Source organism: Aotus nancymaae, unplaced genomic scaffold (assembly GCF_030222135.1).
Source record: "Aotus nancymaae isolate 86718 unplaced genomic scaffold, 86718_ANA_hifiasm-v0.15.2.pri h1tg000007l, whole genome shotgun sequence".
Classification (NCBI taxonomy): domain Eukaryota; kingdom Metazoa; phylum Chordata; class Mammalia; order Primates; family Aotidae; genus Aotus; species Aotus nancymaae.
The window spans coordinates 24,277,113-24,296,370 of NW_026988418.1; the positions used below are offsets into that span (position 1 = coordinate 24,277,113).

Below are 19,258 nucleotides of genomic sequence, written 5' to 3' on the forward strand. Positions count from 1 at the left end.
GATAGAATGAATCTTAATATCTACAGGAAACCAAAATAGTATTATTCTTGCATATTAAAACCAGAGAGTTTTTTTCCAAACAACTTATTTCTGCATTCACATGATCTTAGATAGAAACCAACTTTTTTTTTTCTTGGCCAGTAAAAAATAATGGTCTTCAGGGATCAATCATTGTTTCCATAGGTACCCGGTTCTGCTGACACAGCACAACTCCTAACTTTCAGAGTAAAGAAAGTAATAGGTATATTAAAAAGAAAAACAGTACCCCTGTAATTTTATGATTTCATAATACCATGTTATTTATATAAAGAATAATACATAAAGTCAGAATTAGACTTTTGGCATCCCAATTAAGAAAACATTCCACTTAATAAAGTATATATTTTCTAAAGTTTCCCTATAAAATGTAAGGTATTATATTAATATGGGATATCTAATTTTTTAATGTTATAAAATGGATAACAATCTCTCATTAGAACTTTTCTCTTATTATTTTATTTTAATTAATTAATTTTTTTTTGAGACAGAGCCTTGCTCTGTCTCCCAGTCTGGAGTGCAATGGCACCATCTCGGCTCATTGCAACCTCTGCAATGAGGTTTCAATGATTCTCCTGATTCTCCGTGATTCTCCTGCCTCAGCCTTCTGAGTAGCTACAATTACAGGCCTCCCAAAGTGTTGGGATTACAGGCATGAGCCACCATGCCCAGCCCTATTTTTTAATTTTTTGAGACCAGATCTCACTCTATCACCCAGGCTGGAGTGCAGTGGCATGATCACAGCTTACTGCAGCTTCAGCCTCCTGGGCTCAAGCAAGATGGAGTTTCACTTTGTGGCCCAGGTTGGTCTCAAACTCCTGGCTTTAAGTGATCCTCTCACCTTCACCTCCCAAAGTGCTGGGATTATAGGTGTGAACCACTGAGACCAGGTAGACCTTTTTTTCTAAATTGCTCTAATGTTATAGCCCTAAAATATTAATTGGCAGACTAAAGACCTGAAGATGTGCATACATTACCAACCACAGTGAGTTCAGCTGAGTACTTTCATAGTTTGTATAAAATGATGATCAAACATTTTTCACTGTAAAGAGTATAGTATGGTATTGTTTACCTAGATGAAATAAGTTAGATATAAAGTTATTTCATCATTTGTCCATGTTAGATTCTGGGACAGCTTGACTAACTTTTCCATATTTAAAACAAAAGAAAAAATGAGACAGTGGAGGAAAGAAATGAAAGGTAGCTTGTTTCTGAAACCCTGCAATCCAATCTTTACACTGCTGTCAGAGTGATTCTTCTAAACAAAAACTCATCTTATTACCACCTTCATTAAACCTTTCAATGACTCTCCATTGCTGTCAGAATATAGTCTATAGCTTTGAAAGTTGATCACTATGGCCAAATGTCCTGACTTATAATTACCTGTCAGCCTCATCTTGATACCTCCTCTCCCATTAGTTTTCAGCCCAGTTTATTTCTTCTTTCCACTGTCACTCCAGCCTTCCTCCTCCCAGTTCCCATAGTCCCTGGGTAACTCTTAGTTTGCTAAGAAAAAAAACCTGCTCCAGCATTCATAAAGTATGCCTGAAATGAATGAAGAAATGAACGGATGAACCCATATACCATATTGTTCTTTTATGCAGAACTACAGACCTATGGAATTTCTAAAGACTTTGGATATTTATTAGTTCAAATATATTTTTCAGATCAGGAAACTCAGAGTGGTCCTAACAATTTGAATGACTTTTTTTTTTTTTGAGATGGGTCCCATTCTGTCACCCAGGCTGGAATTCAGTGGTGAGATCACAACTCAGTGCCTTCCAGACTGGAGTAATCCTTCTACCTCAGCCCCCAAGTAGCTGGGATTACAGGCACACTCCACCACTCCCGGCTAATTTTTTTTTTAATAGAGAGGGGGTTTTGCCATGTTTCCCAAGCTGGTCTCAAACTCTTGAGCTCAAGCAATCCACCCAACTTGGCTTCCCAAAATGCTGGGATTACAGGCATGAGCCACCATGCGAAGCCTCAAGTGACTTCTGAAGACCACACAGCTAATGGGAGTTATGGGGACTAGAATCTGAGCCTCCTGATGCTCATGAAATCAACTCCATAAATGCAACAAGTCATTAAATAATTTGTTCAATATTTTTCTCCAATAATAAATTAAGACTGTTGTTTCCTTCTTAAAAACTTAAAAATAGCCACATGATCTAACAATTCCACTTCTGGGTATATAGATACACAAAATCATTGAAAGCAGGGTCTCAGAGATAGTTATACACCCATATTCATAGCAGCATTATTCACAACAGCCAAAAAGGTTTGGAAGCAAAATGTGGTGTTTTGTATTTTTTAGATGGAGTCTTGCTCTGTCACCCAGGCTGGAGTACAATGGCATGATCTTGGTCCACTGCAACTTTCACCTCCCAGGTTCCACTGATTCTCCTGCTTCAGCTTCCTGAGTAGCTGGGACTACAGGTGCACACCACCACACCAGGCTAATTTTTGTATTTTTAGTACAGACGAGGTTTCGCCATGTTGGCCAGGCTGGTCTCGAACTTCTGATCTCAATTGATCCACCAGCCTCAGCCACCCAAAAGTGTGGGAATTACAGGCGTGAGCCACTGCATCCAGCCAAAATGTTTCACATATATTTATATGTAAAAAACATAGCTTACTATAACATATATATATACACATATATGTATGTATATATGTGCATATGTATGTTCATTCAACGAAATATTATTCCGCCTTAAAAAGGAAGAAATTCTGGCATCAGCTATAACATGTATGAACCCTGAAGACATAATGCTAAGCGAAATGAGCCAGTCACAGGACAAAAAATACTGAGGTACCTAAAGTTATCAAATTCATAGAGACAGAAAGTAGAGAGGTGATTGCGAGGTACTAAGAAAAGCAGGAAATGAAGAGTTATTTAATGGATACAGAGTCAGCCTGGGAAGATGAAAAAGTTCTGGGGATGGATAGTGGTGATGGTTGCACAACTTTGTGAATCTACTTAATGCCATTCAACTGTACATTTAAAAATATTTAAGATGTGGGAGGCTAAGGGAGGAGGATCACTGTAACCCAGGAGTTTGAGGTTATAGTGAGCTATGATTGAACTACTGCACTCCAACCTGGACAACAGAGAACCCATCTCACATTTAAAAAAGTAAAAACGGTTAATGTTATATTATATATATTTTCACACACACACACACACACGCACGCACACAGATTGTCATTTTCCACCAGTATAGTGTCAGACTCTGCCTTATCTCCTGTTCTGACCCACAATGGCTTTTTTTTTTTCTGTAATGATTTTAGTTGCCCTGAAATCCTGGTTCTTAGGCTATTAACTAAGCTTTGAGGCAAGACACCCACTTACATTATTTGTATCAAACAGCAACAACCCAATTCTACAACTTCCTTTGTTAGAGCTCCCTTTGCTGACCCCATTTTGAGTCACCTTATGCAAGAAAGATGTCAGGACAGGCTGGAGAGCCAAAGGAAAGCGACTGGAAAAGAGTCTGAAGTCATAGTGTCCACACCAACTGGATTGCCCAGTTTCTGCTTCCTTCCTCCTTGTACTATTTTTGGGAGGTGTAATGTGATCTTAGGAATATTAGAGTAAGTATAAAAAATCATTGGGCAGAGGGGTCAATGCCAACTAGTTCTGCTCTTTCTTTGTTGCTGAATTCTAGGCCTTTCTGACATTGACTGACCTCGTTTGACAACTAGGTAAATTCTGATGCAGCCTAGTGGGAACACCAGTACCACTAGCCCATGGCACTTAAGCTACAGCTGAGGAGTTCCTAAAACAGTCATTTGAGAAGATTCTCATGCTTCCCACTTTCTCTGTCCTTATGTTGGCTGGACTCTCATCCAGGGGTGGAATACATGGCTTAGTGCATCGCAGTCAAGACTGTTCTCTTCATGATGACCCAGGTCTGTGTGGCAGTAGTGAAGGTAGTAGTGGGAGGTTACATGTCAAGTTTTTTTGGATCTCAGAATATCTCTGTTGCTTTCAAATAACCTTTCTTGAATTTTGTGGGGTTTTTTTTCAGACAGGTTTTTGCTCTCTCATCCAGGCTGGTATGCAGTGGCAGAATCGTGGCTCACTTCACCCTGCACCTCCTGGGCTCATGCCCAGCCTTCCTTGTAGCTAGGACCACAGGCACGAGCAACCATGAGCTAATTTATTCATTTATTTTCAAGACAAGGTCTTGCTCTGTCACCCAGGCTGGAGAGCAGTGGTGCAATCACTGTTCATTGCAGCCTTGACTTCCTGGGTTCAGGTGTTTCTTCCCACCTCAGCTTCCCAGGTAGGACTACAAACACATACCATCATGCCTGGCTAATATTTTGCATTTTTCTTAGAGACAAGGTTTCCCTTTGTTGCCCAGGCTGGTATCAAATTCTTGGGTTCAAGTGATCCTCTCACCTCAGCCTCTCAAAACGTTTGATTATAGCGAGTCACCTTCCCTAGCCTTGAATTTTATAATCATATGGACATTGTGTATTTCGTAAGTTTTTAGTTTTTCCTCTTTAAATTACTAGGAAACTCAAAGTCAAAATTTTAAGCCAACGCTAGCAAAGTAAATAGAATCTTACTGCATATGTTTTGAATCTTGCTGTCAATTTCACCTCATTTTTATCTTGATAGAATTTATGTATATATGTGTACATACCCCTACTTCAAAACCTGTAAGATACAGGCAGGATAAATATGACTAGCTAAAAATTCACAATCGTTGTCCTATATAGTCCTCTACTAACAACTGTTGGTGGTGCAGGCATTGAGGGAATAGAAACTTACATATTTTGAACAGTTTTACAGTCATGATTTTATTGAATCCTCGCCAAACCACATGAAGTAAGCAGGGCTGACAATATTTACATTTTACAGTGGGCAGGGGATGTGTGGGATGTCAGAGAAATTAAACTGTCCCAAGGTCACCAAGAGTAAAGAATAGGAAACCAGATTAACCCCACAGCTCAAAATTTCAATTCACAGCCCGGCACCAGAGGGTCATGCCTTCAATTCCAGCACTTTGGGAGGCTGAGGCAGGAAGATTGCTTGAGCCCAGGAGTTCAAGACCAGCCTGGGCAACATAGTGAAACCCTGACTTTACAAAAAACACAAAAAGTAGCCAGGTGTGGTGCTGCATGCCTGTAGTCCCAGCTGCTGGGGAAGCTGAGGAGGGAGGATTGCCTGAGTCAGGGAGGGTGAGCCTATAGTGAGCCACGTTGGTGCCACCGCCCTCCAGCCTGGGTGACAGAGAGAGATCCTGTCAATCAATCAATCAATAAATAAAGTTCAAGTCACTACTCTCTATGTTATAGTTCTAGACTGTTTCCCTCACTCCTGCCTCATTCGTTTTTCCTGAAAATTATCCTTCGCCTGTCTAAACATGTTGGGGTAAATCTTTAAGTGCTAGCCTGGATTTTATGGCCACTCTTTCAGTTCAGACAATGAACTATTTTCTTTCTCCTATCAGATTTGCCAGCAGTATTTCTTCACTTTCTCAGACTTCTTTTCTAGTTTGATGCCAGAGACAGTTAGTCGCTCCTTTCCCATTCCTGCAGAATATCCTTTGCATGATGTAATAAAACTGGCACTGGACTGGGATTAATTCTTTACCAACTGTGTGGTCATGAGCTTGCTACTTTACTGCACTACTTTCAGTTTTATCATCTGTAAAATGTGGTGGCTGGAGACTTCTGAGTTCCCTTTCAGCTCTCTGCTTCTGTGAATTGTAAACTCATACTTTGCTACTTTTACTTTATTTTATTATTTATTTTTGAGACAGAGTCTCACTCTGTCGCCCAAGATGGAGTGCAGTGGTGCAATCTCAGCTCACTATTTATTTATTTATTTATTTATGAGACAGAGTCTCACTCTGTTGCCCAGGCTGGAGTGCAGTGGCACGATCTCAGCTCACTGCAACCTTTGCTTCCAGGCTTCAAGCGATTCTTGTGCCTAAGCCTCCTGAGTAGTTGGGATTACAGGTGCGTGCCACCACACCCAGCTAATTTTTGTATTTTTAGTAGTGACAGGTTTTTGCCATGTTGGCCAGGCTGGTCTTGAACTCCTGACCTCAAGTGATCCACCTGCCTTGGCCTGCCAAAGGGCTGGGATTACAGGAGTAGCCACCACACCCAGCTGCGACCTTTACTTTAGTGAAGATTTTTTTCTGCTGGTCACCCCAGCAGCTCAGTTGGACATCATTTTTGGTCTTCTACAGTTTATTGTGGTATGTCCAAGATAAGAAGGACGGGATCATATCCTTACCTTTGATTATGATTAGAGTCAGCTAACCATCAACATTGTACTTAAAAAAATTGAAGCCTGAACTCTTTCCTAAGGCAGATATCATGGCTGGAGCTTTGGGGAGCAATACTAGATGAATTACATATTCTATTTAACTACTCACTAAGTGAATGACTTTGAATAACACACTCCCCATAGTTTCCTGAGTCTTAAAGTTTCCTCATTTTTGTGATGGGAATAACAATGTCTAAGCCACCTAGGCAGCAGGAAGGTTAAAGGTGATAAACCTGTGTGGAAGGCCTATGAAAGAAAACTTGCTTATTTGGGAACCTCATCAATTCCTAGATTAATTTCACTTGCAGTGTTTATCATTTATATTGCAACGTGTGTCCTCTGAATGCCTGTGTTGATTACTTTGTCTAAAAAGTGATTTGGATGATCTAGGATTTATACAGGCAAATCAAGAAAATGTGAAATACACCTCTGTGTGTCAATATTCAACTTAGTTCACAAATTAAAACTTAAGTTGATTATTAGAAAAATATTGCAATTTTGAATTATGTAAATAGAATTCTGTAAAATTCCAATGTTCTAGTTTCCATATCAATGTCTTGCAAGAGGATTAAGTTTTTATTTGGGTCAACAAAGCAAAATTCCTGGAAAAGCCTACTATTTCAATGCATAATGCCAACCTACACAGAAACAGGAGGCTCTCAATGGGGTTAGCAACCCAAATTCACTCTATTAGATTTGTACCTGATTTCCAGTAGCATGGTGGACCCAAGGTTACTGGAATACAAATTCACAAAGGTGGGAAGAATTGATATAGTGTAAACATTTAAGCCATGTGAACTACTATTACTGGTATTATTTTATTATTTTTAGATGGAGTCTTGCTCTGTCACCCAGGCTGGAGTGTAGTGACATGATTTTGGCTGACTGCAACCTCTGCCTCCCGGGTCCTGGTTCAAGCAATTCTCCTGCCTCAGCCTCCCAAGTAGCTGGGATTATAGGAATGTGCCATCATGCCCAGCTACTATTTGTATTTTTAGTAGACACAGGGTTTCACCATGTTGGCCAGGTTGGTCTTGAACTCCTGACCTCATGATCCGCCCGCCTTGGCCTCCCAAAGTGCTGGGATTACAGGCATGAGCCACTGTGCCTGGCCTTACTGGTGTTATTTTAATGGTATTTAATATTGTTAGGCTTAAGGATATTAGAAGCAGCAATTTGTGGAGGAAGTACAGCCTATTTCACTAACAGACCTTATTATACATATTCTGGCTATTAGATTTGGGAAGAGTCTGGGAAAAATTTACCCTAAATTGCCCCTGTTGATCAAAGACCCTGAAAACTAGTATCAACAGAGGGTCTTCCTCGTTTCCTTCCTTCTCTTTCACCCTCTACTCCTCCTTCTCTTTCTCCCTTTCTCATTCATTCCAGCGGTGCTATAGCTCAGGACTACATCTTCTCTCATTTCTTTCTAACCACTCTCTTTGCCTCCACTACTAGAATGGTATTTCTAATTTGCAAATGTTATTTTGTATATCTCTTGGTTAAATACAGCCCCTCCAGTGAAGGTTCAAAGGGCTCACAACACTCTCCACCACCTTGGCTCTGCCTGCCTTTCTAAGATCATCTCTAGTTACTGTAACACAGCCCAGTGCTGCTTAAGGACGTTTCAATTAATGACAGATTGCAGATACAATGGTGGTCCTCTAAGATTATAATACTATATATATATATTTTTTTGAGACAGAGACTGGCTCTGTCGCCCAAGCCAGAGTCAGTGGCGCATCTTGGTTCACTGCAACCTCCGCCTCCCAGGTTCAAGCAATTCTTCTGCCTCAGCCTCCTGAGTAGTTGGGACCACAGGCGCACACCACCACACCCAACTAATTTTTGTATTTTTAGTAGAGGGGGGTTTCACCATATTGGCCAGGCTGGTCTTGAACTCCTGACCTCATGATCCACCCGCCTTAGCCTCTAAAAGAGCTGGGATTACAGGCATGAGCCACCACACCCAGCCTATAATACTGTATTTTTATTGTACCTTTTCTATGTTTAGATATCAGAATGCTTACCATTGTGTTACAAATACCTGTAGTATTCAGTAGAGTAATGTGCTGTACAGAGCTGTATCCTAGGAGCAATAGGCTATACCACATAGCCTAGGTGTGTACAAGGTGATACCATCTAGGTTTCTGCACGTATAGTCTACAATGTTTTCACAATGACTAAATCGCCTAACAACATATTTCTCAGAATGTATCCCTGTCATCAAGTGACACATGACTATACCAGCTAATCCTAACTAGACAACTAGCCACAATCGAATACATTCCCATTCTTTGGCCTATTGCATACACTGACATCACTGTTTTTTTCTGGAGAGGAATGCCCTGCCCCTCACCTGTCCACCTGACTAATGCATATTTCTGTCCCAGCACAAATGTCATTTTTTAAAAGCCTTAATGACCCAGACAAAATGAATTGTTCTATCACCACTGCCCGTTATATATACTTAAGTTGGACATAATGCTTATCACACTACACTATTAGTCAGCTTTGTGTCTTATCTCCCGCACTGCATTGAAAGCTTGTTAGAGGCAGGGATAATGTCTCATTCTTTGTTGTATCCCTACACTTAGCATCTTTGATTGTACCTATATTGGGCACACATAATGTACTAGTTAATTTACATAATCTATCTCCCATTTTCCAGATCAAAAATCTAAAGGTTGCAGAGGTTTTGCCTGGAAAAAAAAAAAAAAAAAAAAAAAAAAAAAGACACATGGTAGAATAAACAGTAAAACCTACGCTGGACTCCAAAGCCAATGCTATGTTGTTGTTGACTGAATGAAGATAGAAAAGGTCACTTTGGAAATGCTGCCAACCTACCATATTAAACTGAGGTAATGCATGACAGACAATGTGCACAAAATTCACCGTTACCATTTACAAGGCCTGGCCTGCTTAGCACTGGAGATTTTTCAGACCATAGCATCTACAGAGCAATGCAATACAAGTTGATACCTCTTGTGTATCTCAAAGGTTTTTACCTTTTGACAAAACAGCCTTCCACTCTCACAATAGGTTGATGTCCTGTTTTACAGGTGTTATGTAATCATCTCAAGGCCACACAGTCTAGTACCAGCTAAACTAGGCCTAAAACTTTTTTTTTTGGCTACTTAAAAAAATTATTTTTTATTCAAACTGAAGCCACTACATCCATCAAGTGTATTTCTAGGTGAGAGCACTACACCAAGTGGAAACGGATGCTCAGTGGAGGAGGCTGGGATTAAATGCCACAGGCTTGCTACAGCCAAGAGTATATCTGCATCTATGAGGGGCAGACGAGAACAGCAAAGCTAATGCCAAGACCAGCCACAGTACAGTACCTCTTGCAATGCTGCATCAGTCAACTAGTTGTAGAGTGCACGACCAAAGCAAAAAATGTGATTCAACATAAAAAATGAGGTTTCTCTAACCTCCGATTTAACTATGCAAGGTCTTGTTATTAATTAACTAGGTACCTTCACCAAGGACAGTTAAGAAAATCAGACAAATGCCGTTGCTTCCTATTACTCTTCTTATTGGATACTTTTTATTAAGTGAGGTAAGCACATGTTTTCCTCTAAGTTACTCAGCAAAATGTCCTTTGCTACTTAACTGACTCAAAGCAAACACAATTTTTGTTTGTTTTCTTTTGAGAAGGAGTCTCCCTCTGTCGCCAGGCTGGAGTGCAGTGGGGTGATCTCGGCTCACTGCAACCTCGGCCTTCTGGGTTCAAGCGATTCTTCTGCCTCAGCCTCCTGAGTAGCTGGGATTACAGGCATGCGCCACCACACCCAGCTAATTTTTGTATTTTTGGTAGAGACGGGGTTTCACTATGTTAGCCAAGATGGCCTCGATCTCCTGACCTCGTGATCTGCCCGCCTCGGCCTCCCAAAGTGCTGGGATTACAGGCGTGAGCCACCGCACCTGGCCAACACACACATTTTTTAAAACAACGACAAAAAGGACAAAAAGTGCAATAGCCTGGTTGTGTGCTTTCCATTTAAAGAGATACTCCCTCCCTTCAGAGTCCTATTTCCTTGCTCTGCACCAGTGGCTATGCTGTTGTTTAAAAGAAACACCTAAACCGTTGACATTGAGATAGAGTCTGGGTTAATGAAATAAGGTCAGTGAGATGCAAGACTTAACGTTCCAATAATTATCTTTTAAATCCCCCCCCCACCCCGCCTTTTAAATGTCAAAACTCTTAAAGCTCTTCTCTTAGGGGAGTAGGAAGGGGAGGGGTCTCCTTTAATTTTGTGGAACCTAGGTTTTGTAAGGTTATTGACAAATTAGATGCTTGGCAATTAAATTAGAATTTCACCGTATCTCCTGCCTTAAAAGAACAGCTTTATTCTTGAGGGAGCCCACCTAACAATTTTATGTTCAGTCATCTGCAGAGAATAGAGCCACTATCTTTTTCTTTCCTAACCTAGGGTAGAAGCTTTATTTCACTGCAAGTTCCCTGTGACATTTTGCACTCTCTTGATTTAATGCACCAAAGAGGATCTTTAACTCTTGGTCTACACCAGTGCAAATAAAGGTTAAATCTCTCACTAACCATCATGAACTAGCCTAATAACTCACGAGAGGCCCTGGAAAAAGAAACCGAGAAAGCAGGTGTGCAGACTTGATTAAAACGTGCAAAACCCGCACAACCGCAGGCAAAGGTACTTTATCCTCACGTTTGCCCAGTACCGGCTGCGAGGTCCGCAGGCAGGGGAACTTGTACTGCGCCAAAAACACGGTCCCGGGAGCCGGGCCTAGTAACACAGGGGCTTTTCTTCAGAACGGTGTCCAGACCGGAGCTTGCGCCGAAAGTAGGGGCTCCTATTGGCCACGCGCCGTAGGGGAGGAGACGACTGGCGGGGAGAGAGACTGGAGGAGGGGAGAAGGGGGCAAGGCCTTTTCCCTGCCCCCTCCCGTCCCCCTCCGCAGGCCGCCGCCGGTGCCTCGTGCGGGGTTACTATGCATATTGCAGCGATTGCGGAAATAAACAAGGGGGTAGGGAGAGGAGAGAGGGACTGCTGAATCGATTGCAACTTCTGCAAAGTCTCATACAATCCAAAGCACGCAAGGCAAAACCAGAGAGAATCTGAGAACCAGCCAGCCCGGGTTGGATCGCTTTCAAAAGAGAGAGTGAGAGCGAGCGAGCGAGCGAGCGAGACAGTGAGAGAGGGAGAGAGCGCGCCTTGCAATTGCAAAAGCCTTCTGATTTGGAGTAAAAAAAAAAAATTCTCCAAGAAGCCTGCAATTGGCTAACAGCTTTTTAAAAAATCTCTTCCGGGTTTTCAACGGTTCCAAGTTTATTTAGATTTTTTTTAATGCCAAAAAAAGGGGACAACAAATGAAGCAATTCGTCTGAGCATTTTAAAGTTTCTCACGTACTCTTTTTACATTGCAATGGTACGTGGTACATCTTAAACTTTCTATTTTGCATTTATATGATATGCGTTTTATAAACAATAATGGTAGAATGATTTTGTTTAATGGCTAAGACTAAAATTTCTCTAGCTCGCATATGCACTTAAGTGATTGCTGGGTAAATGTCTATTGTGATGGTTTTGTTTTAAAGATGTAGCTTTGTGGATGGTGTTTTTGCTATGTGCATCAGAGACCGGGTTTTCTTTTTCTTTTTTTTTTTTTTTCGGGATTTGAAAAAATTGCTGAGCTTGACAGATTTTTTTTCCTCCTAGCGCTTGCTCGGTTCCAGAAAGGGGTGGGGGGAAATCCTGTACGTGCTCTGTTCTGTAAAAGACGTCTGGCCTCAGCAGTCAACCTAACCCGAAAAGAAATGTCTGGACCCGGAGAATAATTGACGATTTGATCCTCTAATCAATGGGACAACATGGGAGATTGACAAAAGCTTTATCCAATCATAAGGAAGCTTGGGTGTACAATAGTTCTCAATAGCCAGAGGGGGCGGAGCAGAGGAGATCTGAAGTTCTCTGCAGCTCTGAAGGGGATGGTGTGGTTCAAGCTGTCAAAGCTACAAGCGCTTCCGGATTTAGCAAGCACAATAGGAAAGAGTTTTCTCGTTTAAGAAAAAAAAAAAAAAGCTGATGGGGGAGTTTCGCATGAATCGTGTGCCTTCTTCCTCGCCTTCTGGAAAAGCATTCTGCTAGAGAAATAACTGCATTAGTTATTAACTTTGCATTAGCTATTATTTTTAAACTCAGGGAAGTTGGTAACTTGTGGAATGTGAAGTTCAACTTTAAGAAATGTGTGGCTTAAATCTTGCCTGAATTGTGGGACTGTAGTGAGCTTTGGGAAGTAACATTGCGGCGTACTCAGCATTACAAAACTTCTCACTGATTATCTTAGGAGCTTTGGCATTTCAAGTACTTTGAAATTAATAGGTAAACCTCTCTTCTTGAACTCTAAACAGCAGTTTTAAAGGAGAGAATGTTTCACAGGTGGACTAGCAGCTGTATTACTGAAAGAAATGGGGGAGTGTTTTTTCTTGTTTTTTCTTGGCTGTTCTTGAATTCTGCTTTTTAAGTATATGGTCAGTAGGAAATAGGACATTAAGACTGGCCAAGTTCACATTTCTTCTTGTTACCACAACAACCCCCATGGAGAGTGTGAGTATGGAAGATCGCTGACTTGCTAACTGTTAGCTGGAGTCTGGCCTCTTGGACAAGTGCTTGATACGAATCCAGTGGAAACCAACTGCAGTAGCTTGTCTTGGAGACAGTAGCTGGCAGCCTCTGACAAATATCTCCATCTCCTCCTCTCTGAGCAGTGTAGACACCTAATTCTGTTGGGAAGTGAATGGAAAATAATATGGGCTCTTTCCCTTCTTTGGATTAAATTCCCATCGAGCTATTTCCCAAGGCTTCAGGCCTTCCAGTCAAATCTGGCTTGGAAGTTTGATGTAACAATTCACTTGGACACTCACTTCAGCAACATGGTTCAATTTAGGATTATATGCAGGTAAAAAAATCTGCACAGAAGTGACCACCAGGTCAAAAACCAGAGAAGAAAAAATGTTGAAAAATGCCAGTTAATCAAGTTAGTCTTGGTGAGAACTACAGAGTTATGGTCTTGTCACTTATGAATCCCAGTCCTATCTTCACTGCTTTGGGTATTAAAATCTAAATCATATTAATAAGATCTCCCTATTAAGTAACCTCCAAAATGAGAGCTATTTGAGATGTACATATAAGTGAAACCTTATTGACGTAATTTATATATCTAAGAGGATTTCACTAAAGCTGGCAAGGTAACGTTTCTGCAAATAAAACACAGTAAATGCAAGGCTGGGCTCTGTGCCAGGAAGAATATGGATAGCAGAGAGCATGACAGGAGCCTCCTTTGCGCAGAGACAATCCCATTTCAAGGCAGCCTCCTACCACTTGCAAAATAAATGATTGGAGTGGTTATTTCCAATAAGGGGTTTATCCTTCCTAACAATGGGTCATTTATATGATTGCAGTGAACCAGTTTCCATACTTCACCTGCGTTTCCTCCACTGCTCTCTCTACTATCCTTTCTTTCTTCCCTCCTCCTCCATCCCTGCTCTCTCTCAAGTGCCTTAGTATCTTTGTGAACTCTGGACAAGGATTTACTTTTGTAACTTGGGAAGAGGGGAGAGAGCTGGAAATGTTTTCTACCCCAGTCTGCCCTTTGAGGAACATCTGTTTCTTTGTGCGTGTGTTTAAATTTATGCCTGTTGGAGAGAAAGTTACCAGAAGCCTTTCTGTAACTGTAACTCTTCTACTGTATTTTTCTCAGTCTTGTTTCCAAAGGCTGTAGATGGAACTGTGCTTTGTAGTGTTTCCCCCGCCTCCCCCCTCCCTCTGCGGGGGAGGGAGCGGGAGCTGGCGGAGATAGGAGAGAAAGCAGGAGCGGATGTGAAGGGCTTTGGTGCTGAACTTGGATCCAGCCCTTGCCTAGAGGGCGCAAACAATCGTCCCATATCCAAAAGTCTTACGAAGGGCGCCAAAAGTTACTTAAGATAATATTGCTAACCGCAGAAAGCTGGAAATCGCGGGCACATCCACTGCTACAACAAAAGAAGTTTTTAAAGTAGAAATATCAGCATTAAATTACTTCCCCCCATTAAAAAAAAAAAAAAGGCGACGTGCCAGTCCTTTTTTTTCTTTTTAAATCTTTTTCCCCTTGAGACTCCAAAGTAAGAATCTTTGCCGTTTTGAAAAGAGGCAGATGTGAAGTATATCTTTTAATACACCAAAAGAAAGATTTTGATCTGCTCTGTAAGAGAGCTTCCCGAGTACACAGTCCGAACAATAACTTCAAACTGTGCCTCAGTTACATGTTGGGACGGTCAGCCAGAAACTTCTATCGAGGAAACTTGGAGCGCATTGAAGTTATAGATCCCAGCAAAGGTTCTCGTGGCCAGGGATGTTGTCTCTGTAACTCGGCTTAGCTTTTAGGAGATTCCTCCCCTACTGAAATCCGAGAGGAACCAAAGAAAAGCAGTGGGTTAGTTTGGGAAAATGGACTTTCTCATTAAAGGTTGAAATCATTATTTCTCCTCACTCCTTAGTAAATAATCCTGAGAGATTTCCAAGGATGTTCAGGAGGGAGGGTGGGGGAGAGAATGGTTCTTGAGCATTCGGGAATTATTTTGGCAATAAAGTAACTAAAGTACAAGCATAAAATAGCTTTAGACAGATGAAGAATTATTTCAGAGGTTCTCCTTTGCTCTTCCTCCAGTACAATATTTCCTGCCCCTTGCTTTAAAAAGAAGTCTAAATGAGAGTGGCCTTAACACCACTCACCCTCACTTGTCGAATGGGCATTCCTACAGGAATTTCCTCTCTTTAGAGATTCTCTGGCTATGTCACCTCCACCGAAGAGCAGATTCCCCTGTGTGCCAGTATCTTTCAACATGATACCCACCTCTTTCCTTATGGAATTTTGAGAAGGGTTGTCAAATGCAGCATTTTGCAAAAGCATCATGAGGAAGAGAAGGAAAATAAGGGATAGGGGATTGGAAGAGGCAAGTATATATACACATATTTTTTTTCTTTTTTCCTCCAAGAGAGGAGAGCCTAGAGAGAAAATATGAGGTTAAAAAAAAAACTGGAAAAGCAGGCTTACTGGCAACTTGCCAAACCCTAAAAACCACCCCCCTTTTCTGCCAAAACAATACTTTAGCAAACCTAAAATAATTGCAGGAAGCTCTTTTCCATTTTAAGAACTATTACCTGGGGGAGGGAAAAAAGGGATTCTTAAAAGGCACCCTTCCAGAGGTGTCCCAGAAACTGGGACGGTAATGACAGCCTATGTCCAGTTCTGGGCACGCGTTTGTGGATCAGAATATCTCCCTACCCTAAGGGGACATCCCTTTCACATATTTTTCCTCCTAAAAAGAAAAAGATGTCACAGTTAAACTACTGTTGTTTCTGAACGTGATAGAACTTTTTCTATGGCGTCTGTGTTCAAACCCACTAGTTTCACAGTCCTGGGAGGGAGAACGCTCATTAATCTCCGCCTTCCTTTCTCCAGACCCCCGCCCCCCAAATCCGGTGAATCTTCTGTGGGCACTGATTCTTCACCAACCCCGATTCTGAATGCCACAGGACCGAAGCTGCACAAAGTTTGCAGGATTGTGTGCATAATTACCTCTGCCGACGAATCTATTCCCACAGAAAGCTTCGCTGGAGAGATTACAATGCTTTGAGCCTTACCGCATTTCAGTGGGGGGAAAAAAAAGTTACCTAGGAGGTCTGATTTTTCAAAGAAATTTGCATACATGCAAATATGCCGCCCGGCCTCCTCCTCGGTTCTCTACGTGCCCACGCGGTGGCCCGGGGAGGGGGGTGCGGGGCAACCTGGCAAAGTTGCCCAAGTCCTCCACCGAGGTCCGCGGAGGTCTGCGGCGGGGGTGGGGGGATGGGGACGAGGAAAAGTAGTTTTGTTTGCTTAAGCACATCCTGTGGCAGCCTATAGCTGCCCGGGAGTACAGACTGTAACTGCTCCTCACTGCGTTACCCAGTAATGCGCTGATCGGGGGAGGGGGGGCGGGGGGGGCCGCAGAGCGAGCGGGAGAGCAAGCGAGCGAGCGAGCGAGGAGCGAGCCAGGGAGAGAGCCGGGGAGCGAGCGAGCCAGGCAGCGAGCGCGAGCGGCCGCGGAGGCTCGGGACCCGGCTGGCCGCGCGGCGCCGCAGCCGCCCCCTCCCCCACGCCCCCTCCCTCCCGCGGCGGCGGCGCGAGCGGGCGGCGGCTGTGCGGTGCGGTGCAGAGCGGAGGCGGAGGCGGGCGCGCGGGCAGCTCGCGGGCACCCGGCCGGGCCGGCGCGGGAGCGGGAAAGGGTGCGCTATGCCTTTAACGCCCGCGTACAGTAGGCATGTATAGTGGAGTGTAGGGAAACTCTAGGCGGGGTTAAAGTTCAGCTCATGGAGCGGCAATAGCGCTGGCTGGCTGCAGTTGAGCCGAGTTGGAAATGTGAACGCAAGAAGCAGGCTTGATTTTTTTTCTCCCCCCTTCTGTCTCTCTCTCTCTCTCTTCCTCTCTCTCTTTCTCCTCTCTCACCCACACTCACGCACACCTCCAAACCGCACACCCAGACGCACACGCATACCCCAGCGCCCGGCAGTTATGTATTCTCCGCTCTGTCTCACCCAGGTAAGCCGCGGCGTGGATGCGGAGGGCTGGGGGCCCGGGGGCAGGGCTGGGGCTGGGCGGGGGGCACCGGGGCCGCTGCGCCGGCCGGGCCCGGGGCGTGCGTCTCGGTATGTGCCTGTGTCTGCGCGTGTTTCTGTGTGTGTGTGCGCGCGTGTGCCCGCGAGGGGGGGTCCCGCTTTAAGAAAGTAACTTTGTTTCCATGCGGGTGCTTTCCTCTTGCACGGCCATTTGTGTGGGCACATGGCTAATGGCGCCCTCTTATTAATGCGTTAATTAATATCGGGGCGACGGACTGCGGAACGGCGGTGTTTTCGGACGCCCCGCACGTGTTTCGGCGGGGTTGCAGCCCATGACACGCTGAAATCTGGCTCAGCGTTTCTGCTGCCGGGAGCAGGGATCCTGTAGTTCCGCGGCGCCCGGGGAGGGGGCCGCCAGTGGAGCCCGCCGCGCACCCCGCACGCTCCGACCGGCCGCAGTCCCCGGGTGCGGGGAGACTTCGGGTGACTGCACCCACGGCCCGCTCCCCGGAACCCCCGTCACCGCAGCCCCCAGCCGCCTCCCCGAACTCTTACTTTTGTTTATTGTTTGTCAGCCTTCGGGGTCGGGCCGCGGGAAGGACGCGGGCCGCCGTCCCGGCCCCGGCCCGGACAGCGCCCCTCGGACGCGGGCAGGCGGCGGCGAGCCCTCGGCGGAGCGGGACTGCGTGGACGCGCTTTCCCCCGCGCCGGCCGGGTGGAGCCTGCGTCCTCGCCGCGCGCCAGTGGCCCGCTCGCTCTCCCGGAGTGAAAGTTTCGGGGCCGGGACGAGCCCATGCTGCGCAGGGCGCCGAGAATCGGAGGCCGCGGGCTGCGGGCCGGGCAGCGCCAGGCGGAGTTGGGCTCCCGGCCGCGAGCTGGAGCGGCGGCCCTGGCCGGATGCGGCTCCCCCCGCGCCGCCTCCCGCCGCCACCACCGCGCGACTCCGGCGGCTCCGCGCGCAGGACGGGGGCAACTTTTCCCCTCCGACTCAACTCAGAGCGTGGGGCTCTCCCGCCCCACCACCCCTCCTTTCCGTGCCCTCCTGTCCATCTCTCCCTTGTCTACCCACCCCCAGGCAAAATATTGCTACTTCGCGACTTCAAATCTGGTCCCCTTTGAATATATTATTTGTTTTCCTTCACTAAAAGGCATGAAGTCAAAGTGGTTTTGCGCTTTTTTTTTTTAAAAAAAAGCGTAAGTTTTCATACTGCCTACATTGCGATCTGACCATTAATCACCTACATGAAGTTATTTGCTTCACATAAAATGTTTATTTACCACTCCCTTAAAAAACCTACCACTTTCTTGCCTTCACTTAGTAGGAGATAACGGTTTAACCGGAATACTTTCTGGAAGGCTAAAAAGTATCAGTAGTTTTCACTCTCCTCTCTAGATTCTGGATTTATGGCATCCCTTCTTATTGCAATATCTAACAGTAATAATACCGGGTATTTGATCTCAGAAAACTCTTAAATGCATCTTTTATGTTGAAATGGCCTGTTTGGGATTTAGGCCTAGCATTAATAATAGATAGCAGTTACTTTTAGTTATTGTAAAAGTTTTTTGTTTCCCCCCCCCCCCAACAAACTTCCAGAGTTCCTATTTTAGTAACTTGTGAAAGTATGGAATGAAACTTTTCCAGCCACTTCTGGCAAGGTTCACAATTGCATATGGATAAGATGCAAAGTGTAAGATAATTTGAATGAATTACGGACTATAGTGAAAATGCTGAGATTCGAAAGCTGAAGTTCTCGCTGGCAGAAGTTTGCAACACACAGAACTTGTAGATAATACCAGCGAGCTGCAGTAGAGGGAAAGGACCCTAACAGATACATAGTGTCTTCTCAATTGAGCTCTGAAAAGATAAATTTATATTTGGGGATGGTGCATATGAGGGCACCTGTATATCTATGCAGGCCCAGGGCACAGTCAGGTATTTAACCAAGTTGGCTTCTCTTGGTTCATGAGCTGTTATCACATTAAGAAAGTTCTTTTTTTTTTTTTTTCTTTTTTCCGCTTACATATTTAACAGGATTGACTGATGCCTTCACTAGGCCTTCTTCTGGAAACATCACTAAGAGAAATGCTTATTTAGTGTAACAGTTTATAAAGAAAATGCACAATAAATAGTGAATGAGGGCTCATATTTTATGGGTTCTTCTTTTAAAAATTAATTTACAATTTATTTAACTTGCTGGAATATTTATAATGCTTTAGAGTCAGTTTTAGGAAGAAAAACTTTGGTGGTTTATTGATCATTAAAAAAATCCAGTAAGCACAGTGACAAAACTACTCTAAATGAAAGAAAAAA

The 19,258-nt window shown here is 44.0% G+C and overlaps 1 protein-coding gene across 4 annotated transcripts in view; it reads left to right on the forward strand.

Annotated features, from left to right (window-relative positions):
• The first annotated feature begins 11,343 nt into the window (after nt 1-11,343).
• Nucleotides 11,344-19,258, forward strand: part of NFIA (nuclear factor I A) — a 389,302-nt gene continuing 381,387 nt past the window's right edge. Inside the window, exon 1 of one of the 4 annotated variants that reach the window (XM_012442494.2) lies at nt 11,344-11,740. In XM_012442494.2, coding sequence (XP_012297917.1) covers nt 11,738-11,740 — 3 coding nt within the window. In that variant the 5' untranslated portion in view covers nt 11,344-11,737. Of the gene's footprint in view, nt 11,741-16,594; nt 16,931-19,258 lie in introns of those variants that run through there. The other 3 variants (XM_012442496.3, XM_012442491.3, XM_012442492.3) reach the window with 3 other exon arrangements.